Consider the following 23,339-nt stretch of genomic DNA (forward strand, 5'->3'; position numbering starts at 1 on the left):
TTTTAATCTCATGTTTATTTCCTCCCTGCTCTTTACTATTTCCTTCCTTCTGCTGATTTTAGGTTTTGTTTACTCTTCTTTTTTTAATTCTTTTAGGTGACAGTTTAGGTTGTTTACTTGAGATTGCTCTTGTTTTTTGAGGAAGGCCTGTGTCACTATGAACTGTTAGGACTGCTTTTGCTGCATCCCATAGATTTTGTATTGTTGTGTTTTCATTGTCATTTGTCTCGAAGTATTTTTTAATTTCTTCTTTTGATTTCATTGACTCATTAGTTTTTTAGTAGCATGTTGTTTAATCTCCATGCTGGCATTTGTTTCTTGTTTGTTTTTGTGTGGTTGATTTCTAGTTTCATGGCATTGTGGTCAGAAAAGATGCTTGAAATAATTTCTATCTTAAACTTGTTGAGGCTTCTTTTGTGTTCGAGTATATGATCTATCCTAGAGAATGTTCCATGCGCACTTGAAAAAAAATGTATATTCTGTTTTGGGTTGATGTAATGTCGTAAAAACATCAACCAACTCCCAACTGTTCTATTGTGTCGTTTAGTTTTTCCATTGCCTATTGATTTTCTGTCTGGAAGATCTGTCCAGTGATGTTAATGGGGTATTAAAGTCTTCTACTATTAATTGTCTTCCCATCAATTTCTCCCTGTATGTCTGTTAGTATTTGCTTTAGTATTTAGGTGCTCCTATATTGGGTTCATATATGTTAACGAGGGTAATAGCCTCCTCTTGTATTACTCCTGTAATCATTATATAGTGTCTTTCTTTATCCTTCCTTATGGCCTTTGTTTTAAAGTCTACTTTGTGTGAAATCAGTATTGCTATACCTGCTCTATTGTCATTTCCATTTGCATCTTTTTCCATCCTCTCACTTTCAATCTATGTGTGTTCTTCACCCTAAATTAGGTCTCTTATGCAGCATTCTTGTTTTATTATCCAATCTGCTACTCTTTGTCTTTTGATTGGAGCATTTAGTCCATTGACATTTATGGTAATTATTGAGAGATGTGTGTTTTTGCCATTTTGAACTAACTTTTCCAGTTGATTTGGTATTTCCTCTTTGTTCCTTTTTCTTTTTGTGGTTTGATAATTTTCTTTTGTATTATCTTGGTTTCTTTTTGGGTTTTGTGACTCTGTTGTATGCTTTTGATTTCTGGTTACCTTGTTTTTCAAGTATATTCACCCATTACTATATCTGTTTGTTAAAAACTGATAGGCACATAAGCTCAAACACATCCTAAAAAGAACAGAAAACATAAAAATCTATGTTTTCTTGCTCCCCTCTCCCACCTTTAATAATTTTGATGTCCTCTTTTACATCTTCATGTTTATTCTATTGCAACTCATTGTAGTTATTGCCTTTCCAATTATGGTTTTCTCCTTTCTATAGCATCCTGCTTCTTTTCTATTTAGAGAAGAGCTTTCAATATTTTTTTTAGCATAGGTTTAGTATTGCTGAATTTTTCTTCAAGTTTTTGCTTGTCTGTGAAGTTCTTTACATCTCCTTCTATTCTAAAGGATAGTTTTGCTGGATAGAATATTCTAGGTTGCAGATTTTTCTCCTTTAGGAGTTTGAATATATCTTGCCACTCCCTTCTGTCCTGTAGTGTTTGTGTAGATAAATCAGCTGAAAACCTTATTGGGGTTCCCTTGCAACTAACTCTGTTTTTTTCTTGCTGCTTTCAGAATCATTTCTTTACCTTTAAACTTGGCCATCTTGATTATAATATGTCTTGCTGTAGGTTTATTTGGGTTCTTCTTGTTTGGGACCCTCTGTGCCTCCTGTACTTGGATATCTGTTTCCTTCTTTAGGTTTGGAAAGTTTTCTGTCATGATTTCTTCAAGTACCTTTTCAATCCCCTTTTCTCTTTCTTCTCCTTCTGAGGCCCCTATTATGCATAGGTTAGCATGCTTTATATTATGTCATAGGTCCCTTATATTGCTTTCATTGGTTTTTAACTTGCTTTTCTCTCTTTTGTTCTGATTGAGTGACTTCTGTTATCCTGACATCTAAGTCACTTATTTGTTCCTCTGCATTATCTTGTCTGCTTTTGACTGCCTTTAGCTCGGTTCTTACCTCAGCAATTGAGTTTTATCTTTTTAATTGTCTCCTCTTTATAGTTTCTATTTCCTTTTCATAGTATTCTGCATGTTTATTCATAGTCTCTTAATTCCTTCAGTGCTTTGATCACTCCCTTTTTGAAGTCATGATCTAATAGGCCATCGAGGTGTATTTCACTGATCATTGTTTCAGGGGATTTTGCTTGTTCTTTTAATTGAAAGTATTTCCTCTGTTTCTTCATTTTACTTATGTCTCTGGCACTATGGAACATCAGTTATCTACTGTGGTCCCGAAGGGCTGTTTTTTATTTTTCTTTAAAGAGGATGGGTTCCTGTGTCGACTGTGTGCCTCTAATAATTTTGTTGTGAGGTCTGTTTTTAGTATGGATGTTTGCTACGTCTTTCTTCTGTGAGTGTTGGCTGTTATCCCTTTGATTGGGTGTGTGTCCAGTGCTGTAGTGATCGGACCCTGCCCTGGTTGTTGAGCAGGGCCTCCTTTTTGTTCTGTGGTTGTCACAGCCCTGATAGGGGCTGGCTCTGTTCCAGTTTTATTGGAATGGAGGCTTGCATACCGTTTCTGAGCTGTGGTGCGTGGTAGGCGGGGTTGGAGCTCTTCAAGTACTCTTTGTTGACTTTGCCCTTGTCCCTCCTTTTGCTGTGGAAATGTCAATACTCTGCTCTGGTGTCCCCCATGTTCTCTGCCCTCAGAGGTATCATTGCAGATCTGCCAACATCTGGGTGTTGTGGCGTGGTGTGCTATCAGGTCAGTGCCATCTCCTACACCATGTCCACAAATGGTACACAAGTCTGCTGAAAATGCGGTTCCTGCACTCACCCCGCTGTGCAGACTCCACTCATTTATCTACAAGGCCAGCAATCACAGAGCCCCTAGACCCACAGTGATTGTGCAGGCATGCTGCCGGGTCAGCACCATCCCCAGTACCCCGTCCACATAGGGTATGCAGTTCTGCTGTAAACTGTGCACCTGCACTTGTCCCTGCTGTGTGAGAACTCTGCTCCTTGCTCATTTGTCTTAGAGGCACGGGTCCACAAAGGCACTCATGGAGCAAATCAGTCCCCTCTCCCTGGAGATTTAAAGAAATCTCCATCCCGCCTATTACATTGCAGAGTCCTTGCGTACAGATTCAGGTTTCAACCCCACTTCCACCTGGGAGCCATGCACCAGCAGATATGGTGGCTATGGCAGAGCCCTGCCGCTCTTCTGAGAACACACCAGCAATGGTGCCGCAGGCCTGCAGAGACAGAGGCTTCCACCCAGCTGCATCGTGCCCCTCCCCCCAACATGCACCAGCAGTGTTGCTTTTTTATGGGGGACCCAGGCTATTCTGTACTGTATACACTCACAGCCATGGCCCACAAAACACTCCTGCCCCCTGAGGCTGCCTCTACGCAGTGTGCCTCAGCCCCTCTGCCTGGCTCAGGCAGCCTGTTCTGGCCTACCCCTGCCAGCTCGCATCTAGGGCTGGGGATCACAGGGACCCTTTGTGCTGGTTTCTCTCAGTCCTTTTGGCTACGTGGTTGCTGTGCACTCCTCTGAGCCTCAGAGGTTCCCCCTCCGTCCCTGCTGACTTCTCTATTGGAGAGAGGTTGTCCCAGTGTAAGAGCACTATTCCTCTTTTGCCACTCCTTCCGCATAGGACAGGTCCTGCACTGATTTCTTTTTTTTTTTTTTCCTCCTGCCAGATTTTTGAGGAATTTTATCTTTTGAAGTGGGCAATGTTCTGTCAAAGTTCAGCAGGTGTTCTGAGTGAATGGGTGGGTCCGTGGATGTCTCTCTTGGTGTATTCACGGGAGAGGGTAAGCTAAGAGCTTCCTTCTCCTCTGCCATCTTGGCGCCTCTACCCTTGTCTTATTCTTGATATTAGCAATTTGTGTTTTCTGTCTCTTTTTCTTTGCTGTCTTGCTAGAATTTTGTCAATTTTATTGTTCTTTTCAAAGAACCAGTTTTTATTTCATTAATTTTTCTCTATTGTTTTCCTTTTTCAATTTCATTAATTTCTGATTTTATCATTATTATTTCCTTCCTTTGGTTTGCTGTAGGTTTGGCTTTCTCCTCCTACTCTGCTTAGATGATCAGTTAAAGACTTTTCCTCTTCCCTAAATGTGAGCATTTAGTGCTATAAATTTCCCTCTCAGCAATTATTTAGTTCCATCTTACAAATTTCAATATGCTGTATTTTTATTTTCATTTAGTTCCATATATTTCTTTCTTTACCTTGAGATTTCCTTTTTGACCCATTAATTATATAGAAGTGCTTTGTTATTTTCCATGTATTTGTAGATTTTTCTGTTACCTTTTGTTTTTAATTTCTTGTTTGATTCCATAGTGGTCTGAGAATATACTCTGTATGGTTTCAATTCTTTTAAATTTTTCGAGGTGTGTTTTATGGCCCAGGATGTGATCTAACATGGCATATGTTCTGTGGCCATGTGAAATGAACATGTGTTGGGCTCTTGTTGCGTGTTCTGTAAGAGTCAGTTAGATACTATTTGTTGATGGTGTCGTTGAGTTCTATATTCTTGCTGATTTTCTGTATAGTTGATCTAACCATTATTGAGAGGGGGATTGAAGTCTCTAGTTATAAGTGTGGATTTGTCTGTTTCTCATTTCATCTCTATCAGTTGTTGCATCATGTATTTTGGGGCTCTGTTATTTGATGACACACGTTTGGCATAGCTATGTCTTCTTGTTGGATTGACTCTTTTACTATTATATAATGTCCCTCTCTGTCCCAGGCAGTTTCTTTGCTCTGAAGTCAACTTAATGTGGTATTAATATAGCCATTGTTTCTGTCTTTTCATTGATGTTTTCATGGTATATTATTTTCTATTCTTTTCCTTCCAACCTACCAATATCATTTATATTTGAAGTGAATTTTTTTGTAGAAAGCATATAGTTGGGTCATGTTTTTTATCCAGTCTATCAATGTCTGTATTTAATTGGTGTAGTTAGAGCACTTACATTTAATGTAATTATTGACATGTTAGGACTTAAGCTTGTCATTTTACTTCTGTTTGTTCTCTCTGTTTTTCATATCTCTCTTTTCTTATTCTTCCCTTCCTGTGGACTACATGAACATTTTTTAGAATTCCATTTTTATGTATGTATAGCATTTTGAGTATATTATTTGTGTAACTATTTCAGTATATTCAGCTATTTCATAACACTAGGTAGTATGTCGTATATACATAACTTATCACAGTCTACTGGTGCTGATGTTTTACCAGTTCAAGTGAAGTGAACCTGACCTCTTCTGCATCTCTTTACCTTCCTTCGTCTATAGCTATCTTAAGTATTTTCTCTACAGACATTGAGAGCCATATTAAAGTGTTGTAGTTTTTGTTTCAACTGTGAAACATAATTTAGAAAACTCAAGAGAAGAAGGAAAAATCTGTTGTTTTTACCCATATTTTTGTTTTCCCATTGTTTTTCCTCCTGCATGATGTTACAAGATTCCTTCTTTTATCATTTCCTTTCTGTGTAGAGAAGTACCTTTAGCCATTCTTTCAGGGTAGTTCTGCTTTTTAAAAAAAGTATCCTAGTTTTCCTTCATCTGAGGATGTTTTCATTCCTGGAGGATACTTTTGTTTGATATGGAATGAGTTTGAAGGCATTCCTTCCTCTTTGATTTTTTTGGAATCACTTGAGGAAGATAGGTGTTAGCTCTCCTTTAAATTTTTGATAGAATTCTCTATCAAGCTATCTCATCCTGGACTTTTGTTTGTTGGGAATTTGTTTGTTATGTTTGATTCAATAGAAATTAGTTGTATTTCTGTATACAGGTTTAGCATAGTTCCTTTCTAATCCCAGCAGGATTCTGTGTAGATATAGACAAGATTATTCCAATATTCATATAGAAAAACAGAGGAACTAGAATAGCTAAAACATTTTTGAGAAGGAATAATACATTGGGAGCAATCACTCTACTTGATTACAAGACTTATTGTGTAGCTACATTAATTAAGACTGCATGGTACTGGCAATGGTATAGACATATAGGCCAATGGAACAGACTAGGGAACCCAGAAATAGCTCCACTCCAGTACAGACAACTGATTTTTGACAAAGTTGCAGAAGCACTTCATTGGAGGAGGGATAGTCTTTTTAACAAATGATACTGGATCAGTTGGACATCCATAGGTGAACAAGTACCACACATTTAGCCTAGAATCTAAAATATATAAAGAACTCTCAAAACTGAACAATATAAAAACAATCCAATTAGAAAATCAGTAAAAGACATGCACAGACATTTCACTGAAGAAGATATACATATGAAAAATAAACACAAGAAAAAATGTTCAATATCATTAGCCAACAGAGAAACGCAAATTAAAACCACAATGAAGTATCACTATATACTTATGAGAGTGGCTAAAATGAATAATGGTGATAATACCGCATGCTGGATTGGATGTGGAAAGACTGACTGGACCACTCATAATTTGTTGGTGGGAATGTAACATGGTACCACCACTCTGGAAAATAATTTGGCAGTTCCTTTTAATACTAAAAATAGACTAAGAATAAGTGTGTGGCACTTACCTTTTGGGGCATTTATCCCAGAGAAATGAAGACTTATTTTCATGCAGGAACTTGTACACGAATAATCATAGCAGCTTTATTCATAAGAGCCCCAAATTGGATACAAGATAGATATCCTTCAAAAGGTAAACCATGGTACCTCTACACCGTAGAATACTACTCAGCAAAAAAGGAATGAGATATTGTTATCTGCAACAACAGGGATAGGTCTCAAGGGCATTATGCTGAGTGAAAATGCCAATCTCAAAACGTTACATACTGATTCAATTTATATAACATTCTCAAATTGACAAAATTTTGGAGATGGAGAGCAGACAGTTGCTAGGGATTAAGAATGGTGCTGGAGGGTGTTAGGTGTGACCGTAAACGGGGTAGCAAAAGGGACATCTTTGTGGTGATGGAATCATTCTGTATCTTGATTGCGGAGGTGAGTACATGAATCTCCACATGATACAGAACTATACACACAGTTGTACCAATGTTAATTTCCTAACATTGATACTATAGTATAATTATTTTAGATATAACCATTGAGAGAAACCTCTTAAAGGACACATAGGACGTCTGTCTACTGTCTTTTCAATTCCCTGTGAATCTATAGTTATTAAAATAAAAGGGCCTTTTTAAAAAAGCACTCCAGTGGTTGTAGAGCATGGATGTTAGGGTGGCACAGACAGGACGAAGGCAGGGACAACAGTTTGGAGACTCTTGCCAGGTGAAAGATGATAAGATCTAAACCTTGACAATATTTGTTGTGATGAAGAAAAGAGAACAGACATAAGGGATGATAAGACAGTAGAATCAGCAGGACCTTGGAGATAACCTGATGTAGGAGGTGAAAGGCAGTAAGGACTCCGGGATGACTTCCAGGGTAACAATAGATGCTAATGTCTTAAGTAAAAGAAGCCATAGTTTAGCAGTCTGAGGTGTACTAGAAGTAGACAGAAGCCATATTCTCCTTGTCTGTTACACCTTTATAAATCTAAAAGATGTTGGTTTTTTGAGAATTTTGTGAAATTCTTTTAAGTCTTTAGGGATGTCCTATAGTCTGTTATGAAGCCAGGTATTCATGAAATTCTTCCTTGCTTCTTTCCTTGCCTAGCCTGGTACATCTACTTAAGAAATGAGTTTCAAAGTACAGTAGTCTTCCCTTATCCTTAATTTCACTTTCCATGGTTTCAGTTACCTGAGGTCAACCATGATCCAAAAATATTAAATGAAAAATTCCAGAAGTAAAGATGACATAAGTTTTAGATTGCACACTATTCTGAGTAGTGTGATGAAATCTCACATTGTCCTGCTCCCTCTCACCCAGGATGTGAATTATCCCTTTGTTCAGAGTATCCTGCCTATTAGTCACTTCATAGCCATATTGGTTATCAGATCAACTGTCACAGTATCACACTGTTTGTGTTAAAGTCACCTTATTTTATTTAATAATGGCCCCAAAGTGCAAGAGTAGTGATGCTGGCAATTCTAATACACCAAAGAGAAGCTGTAAAGTGCTTCCTTTAAGTGAAAAGGTGAAAGTTCTCGACTTAATAAGGGAAGAAAAAAAATCATGTGCTGAGGTTGCTAAGATATACAATAAGAACAGAAAGATCTATGGTAATAACGAGTCTCCTGTCTGTGAAAGTGTGAAGAAGGAAAAAAATTTGTGTTAGTTTTACTGTTGCATCTTGAACTGCAGAAGTTATGGACACAGTACATAGGTGCTCAGTTACAATGGAAAAGGCATTAAATTTGCACAGTAAGAGATTTTGAGAGAGAGAAACCACATTCACATAACTTTTATTACAATATATTGTTATAGTTGTTCTATTTTATTATTAGTTATTGTTAATCTCTTACTGTGCCTAATTTATAAATTAAACTTTATCATAAGTCTGTATGTATATCAAAAAACATAGTATATATGGGATTCGCTGTACATCCATGGTTTCAGGCATCCACTGGGGATTTTCAAAGATACCCCCTGAGAATAAGGGGGGGACTACTGTGTGACAGCAGAACTGTCTGACAACTGAGCTCTGATTTTTTTAATCTGCAGAATGAGCACTGCATTTTGTGATAATATAGTCATAATTCTTCTCTCTCAGGTTTGTTATGAGGAGTTAAGATTTACATTTATATGTAAAGTACTTAACACACACCAAGCACCTAATAAATACTACTCTTGCTGTTACTACTGCTAATAATACAAAATTACAGTGACAGAAAAGAAAAAGATGTTGAAATGTGATGGCGTGTATCAGTTGTGGCCAGCTGCAGAAATGCTTAGAGATTCTCTAGAGCCTGTTTTCCCTCAATTTCTATTTTCTAGTTCCTTCAGTGATCCTTAAGGAGTGGTCTGCCTATAAAGGGAAGTCACCTCAAACCCCTGAGCTGGTGTCTGCACTGACATTTCGGGAATGGACTTGCCCAAACCTCAAGAAGCTCTGGCTAGGCAAAGCGGTTGAGGACAAGAACAGAAGGATGCGTGCCTTCCTGGCCTGTATGAAGTCAGACACACCCAGTATGCTAAATCCAGCTAATGTCCCCACGCATCTGCTACTCATGTGCTGTGTACTCCGGTAAGCCATGTGACAGGGAGGTGAGCAGTTCATTTCTCTTTTACTTTCGTGGTATTTCCCTTAAGCAAATGTTTTTATGGTGTTTGGGGATGGGGTGGTTTTGTTTCATGTTGACCTTAGACATCAGAAACACTGGAATTGATTGCTATGATAGTCTTCCTAAGTTTATGATCCTCTGTCATAATCAGCCCATGCATGAACCCTCTTTTATGTTGGGTTTTATATTTGGTTTTTTTCCTCTTCAGGCTATTCCTGCTCCAGTTCCCTTCTCTTTACCCATAGTTATCCACTCTTCGGTATTTGATGTGTATCCTTCCAAGCCGTCTTCCATATATTTATTTAGACATATACGTATCCATGCCCAGTCTATAGTGATGTCTTTATGTATAGATCTTTTTCCTTTTTTAACATGAAAGATATTGTGCTGTACATCTCCTTCTATTTCTTTTTTCACTCAGTGTTATTTTTCAGATCTATCCATATTCATATGTGGTTCATTCCTGTTGACTGCTGGATTATATTCTACCCATATATCTTTATTTGTTGATCAATGGATACTTGTTTCCTGTTCTTGGATATTGTAAACAGTGCTGCAGTGAATATCATCCTAGATGCCTCTGACTCTTTGTGTTCCTCTGTCAGTTTATCTAAAGTATGTACTCAGTAGTAGAATTCCAGGGTCCTGTAAAATATGCATGTAGATTTTTCACCAAATATTGCCAAATTGATCTAAATTATATCTGCTATAATTTATAGCCCTATGAACAATGCATAAAGATTTCTATTTCTTCATATTACTGTCAGTTCTCATATATAACTTCTTAATTTTTGCCAATCTGGTGACTTTCAAGTACTACCTTTTATTTTATTTTACTTTTTAAAATATATTTTTATTGAAGTATAGTCAGTTTACAATGTTATGTCAATTTCTGGTGTACAGCACAATACATCAGTCATATAGGAACATACATACATTTGTTTTCATATTCTTTTTAACCATAAGTTACTACAAGATATTGAATATATTTCCCTATACTATACAGTATAAACTTGTTGTTTATGTATTTTATATGTATTAGTTAGTATTTGCAAATCTCGAAGCCCCTATTTATCTCTTCCCACCCCCTTCCCCCATGATAATGATGAGTTTGTTTTCTATGTCTGTGAGTCTGTTTCTGTTTTGTAAATAAGTTCATTTTTTTTTTAGATTCCACATACAAGTGATATCATATACTAAGTGATATCATATAGTATTTTTCTTTCTCTTTCTGCCTTACTCCACTTAGAATGATGATCTCCGGGTCCATCTATGTTGCTCCAAATGGCATTATTTTATTCTTTTTAATGGCTGAGTAGTATTCTATTGTATAAATATACCACAACTTCTTTATCCAGTCATCTGTGGATGGACATTTAGGTTGTTTCCATGTCTTGGCTATTGTAAATAGTGCTGCTATGAACACTGGGGTGCATGTGTCTTTTAGAATTAAGGTTCTCTCTGGATATATGCCCAGGAGTAGTATTGCTAGATCATATGGTAAGTCTATTTTTAGTATTTTGAGGAATCTCCATCCTGTTTTCCATAACGGCTGTACCAAACTACATTCCCACCAACAGTGTATGAGGGTTCCCTTTTCTCCACAGCCTCTCCAGCATTTATTGTTTGTGGACTTTTGAATGATGGCCATTCTGACTGGTGTGAGGTGATACTTCATTGTAATTTTGATTTGCGTTTCTGTGATAATTAGCGATATTGAGCATTTTTTCATGTCTGTTTGCCATTTGTATGTCTTCACTGGAGAATTGCTTGTTTTGATCCTCTGCCCATTTTTGGATTGGGTTGTTTTTTTTTATTAAGTTGTATGAGCTGTTTATATAATCTGGAAATTAAGCCCTTGTCAGTCTCATCTTTTGCAAATATTTTCTCCCATTCTGTAGGTTGTCTTTTTGTTTTGCTTATGATTTCCTTTGCTGTACAAAAGCTTGTAAGTTTAATTAAGTCCCATTTGTTTATTTTTGCTTTTATTTTTATTGTTTGGGTAGATTGCCATAGGAGAACATTGCTGAGATGTATGTCAGATAATGTTTTGCCTATGTTTTCTTCTAAGAGGTTTATAGTGTCTTGTCTTATTAAATCTTGAAGCCATTTTGAGTTTATTTTTGTGTGTGGTGTGAGGGAGTATTCTAACTTCATTGATTTACATACAGCTGTCCATTTCTCCCAACAGCATTTGCTGAAGAGACTTTCTTTACTCCATTGGATGTTCTTGCCTCCTTTGTCAAAGATTAATTGACCAAAACTTTGTGGGTCTATTTCTGGGCTCTCTATTCTGTTCCATTGGTCCATATGTCTGTTTTTGTACCAATACCATGCTGTTCTGATTACTGTGGCTCTGTAGTATTGTCTGAAGTCTGGAAGGGTTATTCTTCCAGCTTCCTTCTTTTTCTTCAGTAATGCTTTGGCAATTCTGGATCTTTTGTGATTCCATATAAGTTTTAGGATTATTTGTTCTAATTCTGTGGAAAATGACCTGTGTAATTTGATAGGGATCACATTAAATCTGTAGATTGCTTTAGGTAGTATGGCCATTTTAACAATATTAATTCTTCCAATCCAAAAACATGGGATATCTTTCTATGTCTTTAAGTCATCTTTAATTTCCTTAGTCAGTGTTTTGTAGTTCTCCATATATATAAGTCTTTCACCTCCTTGGTCAGATTTGTTGCTAAGTGTTTTATTTTTTGGAAGCAATTTTAAAAGGGATTGTTTCTTTACTTTCCTTTTCTGATATTTTGTTGTTGGTGTTAAGAAATGCCAGTGATTTCTGTATGTTAATTTTGTATCCAGCTACCTTGCCACATTCACTTACCAGCTCTAGTAGTTTTTGTGTGGAGCCTTTAGGGCTCTCTATATATAGTATCATGTCATTGAAATATAGTGACAATTTTACCTCTTCTCTTCCAATTTGGATCCCTTTTATTTCTTTTTCTTGCCTAATTGTTATGGCTAGGACTTCCAATACTATATTGAATAGAAGTGGTGAGAGTAGGCATCCTTGTCTTGTTCCAGATTTTAGCAGGAAGGCTTTCAGGTTTTCACCATTGAGTATTATGCTGGCTGTAGGTTTGTCATAAACAGTTTTTATTATGTTGAGATATGTTCCCTCTGTACCCACTTTGGTAAGATTTTTTTTTTTAATCAAAGTGGGTGTTGAATTTTATCAAATGCTTTTTCTGCATCTGTTGAGATGATCATGTGATTTTTGTCCTTTCTCTTGTTGATGTGATGTATCATATTGATTGATTTGTGTATGTTTAACCATCCTTGTGTCCCTGGGATGAGTCCAAATTGATCATGGTGTATAATCTTTTTTATGTGCTGTTCGATTCTGTTTGCTAATAGTTTGTTGAGGATTTTTGCATCTATTTTCATCCATGATATTGGCCTATAGCTTTCTTTTTTTGGTAGTGTCTTTGGTTTTGGTATCAGGGTGATGGTGGCTTCATAGAGTGAGTTTGGGGGTATTCCCTCCTCTTCAATCTTTTGGAAGAGTTTGAGAAGTATTTCTATGAGCTCCTCTTTGTATGTTTGATAGAATTCCCCAGTGAAGCCATCTAGTCCTGGACTTTTGTTTTCAGGGAGGTTTTTTATTGCTGATTCTATTTTACTTCTAGTGATTTGTCTGTTCAAATGATCTATTTCATCTTGATTCAGTTTTGGTGGACTGTCTGTTTCTAGAAACTTATCCATTTCTTCTAAGTTGTCCAATTTATTGCCATAAATGTTCATAGTATTCTCATAATTTTTTGTATTTCTGTGGTGGTGGTTGTAATCTTTCCATTTTTCTTAGTTTGTTTATTTGTGCACTCTCTCTTTTCGTCTTGGTGAGCCTGGCCAGAAGTTTGTCAATTTTGTTTACTCTTTCAAAAAATCAGCTCCTGCTTTGATTGATTTTTCTGTTGTTTTTATAATCTCTGTTTTATTTATTTCCCGCCTGATCTTTATTATTTCGTTTCTTCTGCTGACTTTAGGTTTTGTTTGTTCTTCTTTTTCTGATTCTATTAGGTGCTGGATTAGGTTGTTTATTTGAGATTGTTCTTTTTTGAGGAAGGCCCATATCACTATGAACTTCCCTCTTACGACTGCTTTTGTTACATTCCATAGATTTTGTGTAGTTATGTTTTCATTGTCATTTGTCTCAAGGTATTCATTAATTTCTTCTTTGATTTCATCGTTGACCCGTTGGTTTTTTAGTAGCATGTTGTTTAGTCTCCATGCTGTTGTTTTTTTCCACTTTGTTTTTAAGTGGTTGATTTCTAGTTTCACAGCATTGTGGTCAGAAAAGATGCTTGAAATAATTTCTATTGTCTTAAATTTGTGAAGGCTTCTTTTGTGCCCAAGTATGTGGTCTATCTTAGAGAATGTTCCATGAGCACTCGAAAAGAATGTATATTCTGTTTTTAGGGCATGTAATGTCCTAAAAATACCAACCAAGTCCAACTGTTCTATTGTGTTATTTAGTATTTCCATTGCCTTATTGATTTTTTTGTCTGAAAGACTTGTCCAGTGATGTTAGTGAAGTGTTAAAGCCTCCTACCTTTATTGTATTCCCAACAATTTCTCCCTGTATGTCTGTTAGTACTTGTTTTGTATATTTAGGTGGTCCTATATTGGGTGCATATATGTAATTGAGTGTAATACCTTCATCTTGTACTGCTCCTTTGATCATTATATAGTGTCCTTTATCTCTCTTTATGGCCTTTGTTTTAAAGTCTATTTTGTCTGCTGTGAGTATTGCTACTCCTGCTTTCCTGTCATTTCCATTTGCATGAAATATCTTTTTCCATCCTCTCACTTTCAGTCTGTGTGTGTCCTTCACTCTGAAGTAGGTCTCCTGAAGGCAGCATGTTGTAGGCTTTTGTTTTATTATCCAATCTGCCACTCTGTGTCTTTTGATTGGAGCATTTAGTCCATTAACATTTATAGTAATTATTGATAGATGTGTGTTTATTCCCATTTTGAACTTTGTTTTCCAGTTGATTTGCTATTTCTTCTTTGATCCTTTCTTTTCCTTTTTTTTTTTTTTTTTGTGGTTTGAAAATTCTCTTTTGTATTAGCTTGGTTTCTTTTTGTTTTTGTGACTCTACTGTATACTTTTGGTTTGTGGTTACCCTGTTTTTCAAGTATCTTAACCCATTAGTATATCTATTGCTTTAGATTGATAGTCATGTAGGCTGAAACACATTCTAAAAAGAATGAAGAAAAAAGAAGAGAGAAAAAAATCTATATTTTATTGCTTCCATCTCCCACATTTTATGATTTTGATATTCTTTTTTTTTTTTACATTTTCATGTTTATTCTCTTGCAATTTACTGCAGTTATCATATTTCCAATTATGGTTTTCTGCTTTCTATAGCTTCCTGTTTGTTTTCTATTTATAGTAGACCTTTCAATATTTCTTTGAGTATGGATTTAATATTGCTAAATTCTTCTTCAAGTTTTTGCTTGTCTCAAACTTTATCTGTTTTTCTACTCTAAAGGATAGTCTTGCCGAAGAGAGCATCCTAGGTTGCAGCTTTTTCTTATTCAGGATTTTGAATATATCTTGCCACTCTCTTCTGGCCAGCAGTTTTTATGTTGAGAAATCAGCTGAAAGCCTTTTGTGAGTTACCCTGATATGCACCAAGAATCAATGCAGGCCCTCTTCCTGCCCTGCAGTGTGGCTCCACAATAGGGCAGGGGCAGCAGGGGATGGGGGCAGTGATGGGCTGTGAGGGTCAAAGGGGACTTCGACCTGAGGTTGCATCTCAGCAGAGCAGTGCAGTGGCAGTGCATTGAAGACAGCTCAGACCTCTGTCTATGTCTGAAGTAAGCCCAGAGCCCACACAGCCTCACTCACTTTAGCACTCCCTGCCTCTGGGGTAAGAGTTTCAGTGCAGGGAGATGTGAAAGCATACACTTAAAGAGAACAGAGCCAGTTTGGCCCGATCCTAAATGCTTCTACTCCAACAGCTTTGGACCTATCCCCCTGCCCTGAGCAGAGATCCTACATCACACCGGCTCCAGCCCTTGCACCTTCATCTCCAGCCCCACCGCCTCCCAAGATGATAGTTGCTAGCACCCTGATGAAATACATGATTTGCATCCATGTCAAATCTAGCTCTCCAACCAAAGGCATTGGTCACATAGGGATGATACCACATGAGAACACCCTTTCAAGACTGCAGTAGGTAACTGTTTCACCTAATTTCATAGAGGCAGAGAAATTTAAGCAAAATGAAAAGGCAGAGGAACTGGTCTCAATTGAAACAGCAAGAGGAAACCCTTGAAACATAAATAATGAAAAGAAATAAACAATTAACTAGATAAAGAATTCAAAGCATTAGTAGTAAGAATGTTAACTGAATTAGAGAAAAGAATAGATGAACACACTGAGAATTTTAACAAGGAGCTCAGAAATATGAAAGACCCAGTCAGAAATGAAGAATTCAATAACTGAAATAAAAAAACACACTAGAAAGAATGAATAGCAGACCATGTGATTCAGAAGAACACTTAAATGATCTGGAAGATAGAGTAATGGAAATTATCCAATCAGAACAGCAAACAGAAAAACAAATTTTAAAAAATGAGAACAGTTTGAGATCTCTGAGATAATATTAAGCATACTAACATTTGCATTATAGGAGTCCCAGAAGGAGAAAAGAGAGGTAAGGTTATTGAAAATATATTTGATGAGATTATGGCTGAAAACTTCTCAAACCTGAAGAAGGAAGCAGATATCTACGTGCAGGAAACACAGAGGTTCTCCAACAATGTGAACCCAAACATACCCACACCAGACATGTTATCATTAAAATGGCAACCTGAGTGTCCATCAACAAATTAATGGATAAAGAATATGTAGTTTTTATATACAATGGAGTATTACTCAGCCATAAAAAAGAGTGACGTTCTTCCATTTGCAGCATTGTGGATAGACCTAGAGAGTATTATGCATAGTGAAATAAATCAGATAAAGACAAATTACTGTATGATATCACTTATTTGTGGAATCTAAAAAGTAACACAAATGACTGCATATAGCAAATCAGCAACATTTTCACAGGTGTAGAAAACAAGCTAGTAGTTACCAGAGGGGGTAGTGGGGAGGGCCAAGATACGGTTCTGCGGTTAAGAGATACAAACTACTATATATAAAACAGATAAGCAATAGGGATCTATTGTACAGCACAGGGAATTATACTCATCATTTTGTAACAACTCTTAATGGAGTATGATCTATAAGAATACTGAACCACTATCCTGTATACCTGACACTAATATAATAGTATAAACCAATTATACTTCAAAAAAAAAAGAGATAGAAATTACAAAATGAAACCAAATATATATTCTGGAGTTGAAAAGTACATTCATTGAAATGAAAAAATTAACTTCAGCTCAACAGCAGCTTTGAACTGAGAGAAGAAAAAATTTAGTGAATTTGAAGGTACATCAATAGAAATTATCCAGTCTTGAGAACAGATGTAAAATTAATGAATAAAAATGAAAAGAGACTAAGAAACCTGTAGGACAACATCAGGCATACCAACATATTCATAATAGATGACCCAGAAGAGAGTGAGAATGGTTAGAAAAGAATATATGAAGAAATAAGAATTGGAAACTTCCCAAATTTGATGAAAAACCTAAATCTACACATCTAAGATTAAAATTTCCATGTAGTGTAACCTCAGAGATCCACACTTAGACACTGTTAAAAGAGAGAGACAATCTTAAAAGAAGCAACAGAAAAGCAACTTATTACATGAAAAGGAACCAGAAAATTAACAATAGCCGAAAGGTAAAAGCAACCAGTTTCCATTCATGGATGAACTGATGAACAAGAGGTGGTATATACATACAATAGAATATTATTCAACCTTAAAAAGGGAGAAAATTCTGACACATGCTACAACATGGCTGACCTGTGAAGATATACTAAGTGAAGTACGCCAGTGACAAAAAGACAAACACTGTATGATTCTACTTATTAGAGGTATCTAGAGTGATCAAATATGGGGACAGAAAGTAAAGCAGTGATCTCCAGGAGCTGAGGGGAGGGGGGGAATGGGAAGTTAGTATTTAATAGGTACAAGATTCAAGTTGGGAAGAAGAAAAAGTGCTGGAGATGGATAATGGTGATGGTGCACAATAATGTGAATATACTTAATGCTGCTGAACTGTACATTTATTTACAAATTATTAAAGTAGTAAATATTATGTATCTTTTACCACAAGAAAAACAAAAAGGAAGACAAGGGGTGGGACTTTCAGAGTAAGGAGGTGAGCAAACCCTGTCCTGAGCAACATCACAACTTGACTGGTGAAAATTATTTTTTTTAATCATTTAACCCTCAGGCATATATAGCCAGGAAGACAGGGGCTCCTCCTCCCAGCTCTCATTCTTGGGTTATGGTTTCACCCTGGAAGGGGAATACTGCCAATTCTTATCAACCTCAGTCCTGTTTTCAGGTAGGTGTGGTAAAGAGGATCACATACCCAGCCTCTACTCAGGACAGAAGCTCTAATCCAGAGCAGCATGCCAACAGTCCTTGGGGCCCCAGTCATTCCCACCCAGCTCATGTGTCAGAAGGAGTTTCCACACTGGAGTGTCAAGCCGAAAAGACTAGGGGCTGCCAATCCCTACTCTAGTCCTCAGTACCCACTTATAGAGCAGGATGTCACTTGTCACTCTGGGAAAAGCAGCCCCAGCTCTAGTGCAATGACTAGGAGTCCTTCTCAGGGGAACTTGCACACCATAAGAAAGAGAAGCTCCATACCTCTGCCTCAAGTGACTTTCTTTTTATAGAACAGAGCATGGAGAATTCCATGCCTAAGAACATATCAAGAACAATAGGGATCTTGATGGTGAGGAGTTAAGAGAAGGCAAGTAGCTCTATGAAACAAGTAAAATAGCATAAGTTTTATGGAGAGAACCAGGTAAAGAATCAGCCAAGAAGAGCCCTCCTTGAATCACAGTCAACTCTGGGGATCAGGAAGGATGTGTGCATGCACTAGATGGGACTCACTCAGGAGCAACTGGAACAGAACATGGGGCGGACAGACTTCAAGGCATTCCCCAAACCACACAAAGCCCCGTTAATACAGAGCAGATACCTCACTGGCATAAAGCAATGAAACACTGCCTTTGACCCAGCAGTAACTTCTAGGAAGCTAGGCTTAAAACTAGAATCAAACTCATTACTGCTAGACTGGAAGACTGAATACCCAAATCTATGCCTTCTCAACAGTGAAACAATGATCAGAGAAGGAACCTACAAACTGCTACTCCCTTGCTGAATATGAGGCAAAAAAAAAAAAAAGTGTAAACTCCCTGAACTATGATAGCAGCCTTACTCCACACATATTTCAGTGGTGAAAGATAAACATTTAACTAAGAGGACTTAAGCATAATCTTTGACCAATTTGTGGCTTATGACCAAGGGATGACATCTATTTTCCCAGGCTAAAGATAAAAACAAGAGGGAAAGTTCTCAGTAAAGGCATCAGAGGCTGCACACTTTTTAAGAAATAAACCACAGAATTAGTGAAGCCAAGTCACTAAATAATACAGTACCAGAACCTCCAAGCAAAGAACATCAACCAGCCTTGGGCTGGAAGGTGGAGTCAGTATGAAGTATTGTCAGACTACATTATCTAAAATATCCAGCTTTCAACAAAAACTTCCACAACACTCTGAGTAACATGAAAGTGCAACCCATACACAGTAAATAAAGCAGACTTTTGAAGGCACCTAGATGGTAGACTTAGCAGACAAAGACTTCAAAGCAGGTATTTTTAAAATGTTCAAAGAACTAAATGAAACCATACATAAATAATTAAAGGAAGACATGATGGCAATGTCTCCTCCAATAGAGAATATCAATAGAGAGTTTTAAAAAGAGCCAAGTGGATATTCTACAGTTGAAAAGCACAATACACCAAAATGAAAAATTTACTAGAGAAGATTGACAGTAGACTTGGCAGGAGAAAGAAGCATCAAACTTGAAGACAGATTAATAGAGATCGTGTGATGTGAAGAGCAGAGGGACAAAAGAATAAAGAAAACTGAGCAGAGCCTCAGAGAAATGAGTGACACCATTAAGTACACCAACATACATGTAGTGGGACCACCAGATGGGGAGGAAAGAGCAAAAGGGATAGAAAAAAATAAAAATAATAATGGCCAAAAACTTCTCAAATTTGATTAAAACCATTAATCCATACATCCAGGAAGCTCAATGAACTCCAAGTAGAGTAAACAACAACAACAAAAAACTACACCAGACATATCATAGTCAAAATGATAAAAGACAAAGACAAAGAGCATCTTGAAAGCTGTAAGAAAAAAAATGACTCATTACTTGCAAGGGAACCACAAAGATTAGATTCTCATCAGAAACAATGGAGTGGGACAACAAAATTCAACATGATGAAATAGGAAACTCTCAACTTCCAACCTTATATCCAGTAAAAAGATATTTCAAAAATGAAGGTAAAATGAAGACATTCAAAGACAAAGAAAAATTGAGAGAATTGTTGCGAGTAGACTTGCCTTATAAGAAATACTAAAGGAGGTTCTATAGGTGAAAAGCAAGAGACAACAGGCAGTAATCCAAATCCATATAGAAAAACAAAGAACACCAGTAAAGGTAATTAAGTAGGTAATTACAAAAGAGAGAATCATTGCATACTTCCTTTTTTCTCTTAACTTATTTAAAAAGTAATTATATCAAACAATATATTTATAATATTGAGCCTGTAAGATATAGAAATATATTTGACACTATCAGCAAAAAGGTGTATGGGAACAAAGATGTATTGGATTAAGGAAATGACACCACATGTTAAATCCACAAGAAGAGAACCAGAAAGAATTAGATTACTACAACAAAAACTATAAATATATACTTGCTCTCTTTTCTTCTCTCAGCATTTTAAAAGAAGTAAGATTATATAAGGTAATAATTATAGCAATGTATTCTTGAGTTTGGGTAGACATAACATGTATAGCAATAATACCACAAAAAAGAGGAGGAGAAAATAGAGCTATATAAGAATAAAGTTTTGATGTGTCTGAGGTGGATACTGTTAAGATGTGTATTATAAACCCCAGAGAAAATAATTCAAAAATATAATTTAAAAATTATGAAAGGAATTAAAATGTGCTAGAAAATGTCTACTTAAAAGAAAGAAGAAAATAAAAAAGGAGTAGAGTAACAAATAACACATGAGACATATAAAGAGCAAAATTGAGATTCAAATCTACCATATCAATAATAACATTAAATTTGAGAGGATTAAAAATCCAATTAAAAGGCATAGATTGCCAGATTAAATAAGAAAATAAAACCCAACTATATGCTGTCTCCCAGAGATACACTTAGATTCAAAGATATAAATAAGTTGAGAGTAAAAGGATGAAAAAAGATACAGATACAAACAACAACCATAAGATAGCTGGAGTGCCTATACTAATAACCAGACAAAATAAACATTAAGACAGTAAGATAACACTAAAGACAAGAGACATTTGATAATGATAAAAGCATCTATTCCTCAGGGACGTATAAGTATGATAAATATATGCACTTAACAAAAGGGCCTGAAAACACATGAAGTGAAAACTGACAGAAATGAATAGAGAAATAGACAGTTAAACAATAATAATCAGAGACTTTAATACCCCACTTTCAAAACTGGATGCAACAGCTATGCAGAAGATCAACAAGGGAATAAAAGATATAATCTTATGTGTATAAAACCCTAAAGACTCAGGAAAACCGTTAGAACTAATAAATGAATTCAGTGAAGTAGCAGGATATAGAGTCAACACACAAAAATCAGTTGGTTTTGTATATGGAAACAATGGACAATTATAAAAAATTCCATTAATAGTAGCATCAAAAAGAATAAAATATTTAGTAATTAACTTCACCAAGGAAGTGAAAGACTTGTATAATGAAAACTACAAAATGTCGCTAAAGAAATTAAAGACAAATAAATGGAAACACATCACATCCTCATGAATTAGAAAACTTAGTATAGTTAAAATGTCAATACTACCTAAAGCAATCTACAGATTCAATGCAATCCTTCTCAAAATCCCAGTGATGTTTTTGGCAAAATTAGAAAAACCTATCCTAAAATTCATATGGAATTTCAAGGGACCACAAATAGCCAAAACAATCTTGAAAAAGAAAAGCAAAACTGGAAGATTCATACTTTTGGTTTCAAAACTTACTAAAAAGCTACAGTAATCAAAGCAGTGTGCTATTTACAAAAAGAAATATATAGACCAATGGACTAGAATAGAGAATCCAGAAATAAATCTTCACATATATGGTCAAATGATTTTTGACAAGGGTACCAAGACCATTTAATGGGGACAGGACAATCTTTTCAACAAATGGTTCTAGGAAAACTGGATATCCACATGCAAAAGAATGAAGTTGGACTCTCACCTAACACCATATACAAAATTTAACTCAAAGTGGATCAAGGATCTAAATGTAAGACTTAAAAACAATAAAATTCTTAGGAGAAAACATACAACAAAAGCTTCACAGCATTGGATTTGGCAATGATTTCTCAAATATGACACCAAAGGCACAGGTAACAAAAGAAAAAATAAACAAATTGGACTTCATGAAAATTTTAAAAAGTTATTTATGAAAGATACTATCCACAAAGTAAAAATACAACTCAGAATGGGAGAAAATATCCGCAAATCATATATCTGATAATGGATTAATATCCTGAATATATAGAGAACTTTGAACCTCAACAAGGAAAAAAAAAACCAATTCAAAAGTCGGCAAAGGACTTGAAATTCTCTAAAGAAGATATATGAATGGCAAATAAGCATATGAAAATATGCTCAACATCACTAATCATAAGGGAAATGCAAGTCAAAACTGCCATAAGATACTACTTCATACCCACTAGGATGGTAAATCTGAAAAAAGAAAATAACAAGGATGTCAAGGATGTGGGGAAATTAGAACCCTTGTGCACTGTTAGTGGGGATATAAAATGGTACAGCCACTCTGGAAAACAGTACAGTGATTCCTCAAGAAAAAAATAGAATTTCCATATGATTCAGTAATTTTACTTCTGGGTGTATAGCTAAAATAATTGAAAGCAGGGTCTTGAAGGAATATGTGTATATCCATGTTCATAGTAGCATTAGTCACAGTAGCTAAAATGTGGAAGCAACCCAAGTGTCCATCAACTGATGAATAGATACACAAAATGTGGTATATACATACAGTGGAATATTATTTAGCCTTTAAAATGAGAAAATGTATATACTACAACATGGATGAACCTTGAGGACATTATGATAAGTGAAATAATCCTGTCACAAAAGACAAATACTGTATGATTCCACTTATATGAGGTACTTAGAGTAGTCAAAATCATAAAGACAGAAATTATAATACTAGTTGCCAGTGTTAGGGGGAGGGAATAATAGGTAGTTATTGTTTAATAGGTATAGAGTTTCAGTTTAACAAGATAAAAAGAGTTATCAGGATGGATGATAGCAATGTTGCATGATGTGAATGTATTTAATATCACTGAACTGTACACTTACAAATGGTTAAGATGAACAATTTTCTGTTACGTGTATTTTACCACATTTTTTTAAAGTGCAATGACAACAAATAGGTGATTAGAAGCAATAAATGAATTCTACAAAGTCACAGGATATACGATCATATACAAATATCAATTGTATTTTAATACACTAGTAATCAGTATTCCAAAAAGAAAATTAAAAAAACAACTCCTTTTATAATAACATCAAAAATACTGAAATACTTGGTATAAATTTGACAAAAGAGGTACAAAACTTGTCAATTGAAAACTACAGTTAAAGAAGATTTAAATAAATGGAAAGACATCTCTTGTTTATATACAAGAAAGGTTGTTAAGATGGCAATAGTCCCCAAGTTTGATCTACACAGTCAGAGTAATCCAAAATCCCAGATGGCTTCTTTGCAGAATTAACAAGCTGACACTAAAATTAATATGTAAATGCAACAGGCTCAGAGTAGCCAAAACAATCTTGGAAAAAAGAACAAAG

General features: G+C 35.9%; 1 protein-coding gene across 1 annotated transcript in view; it reads left to right on the forward strand.

The window, feature by feature from the left end:
• Nucleotides 1–23,339, forward strand: part of FAM120C (family with sequence similarity 120C) — a 96,351-nt gene that overhangs the window by 47,636 nt on the left and 25,376 nt on the right. The window contains 1 exon segment of the mRNA XM_032475469.1: nucleotides 8,955–9,204. Within this exon segment, the coding sequence (XP_032331360.1) occupies nucleotides 8,955–9,204 (250 nt within the window).

Source organism: Camelus ferus, chromosome X, assembly GCF_009834535.1.
Source record: "Camelus ferus isolate YT-003-E chromosome X, BCGSAC_Cfer_1.0, whole genome shotgun sequence".
NCBI lineage: Eukaryota > Metazoa > Chordata > Mammalia > Artiodactyla > Camelidae > Camelus > Camelus ferus.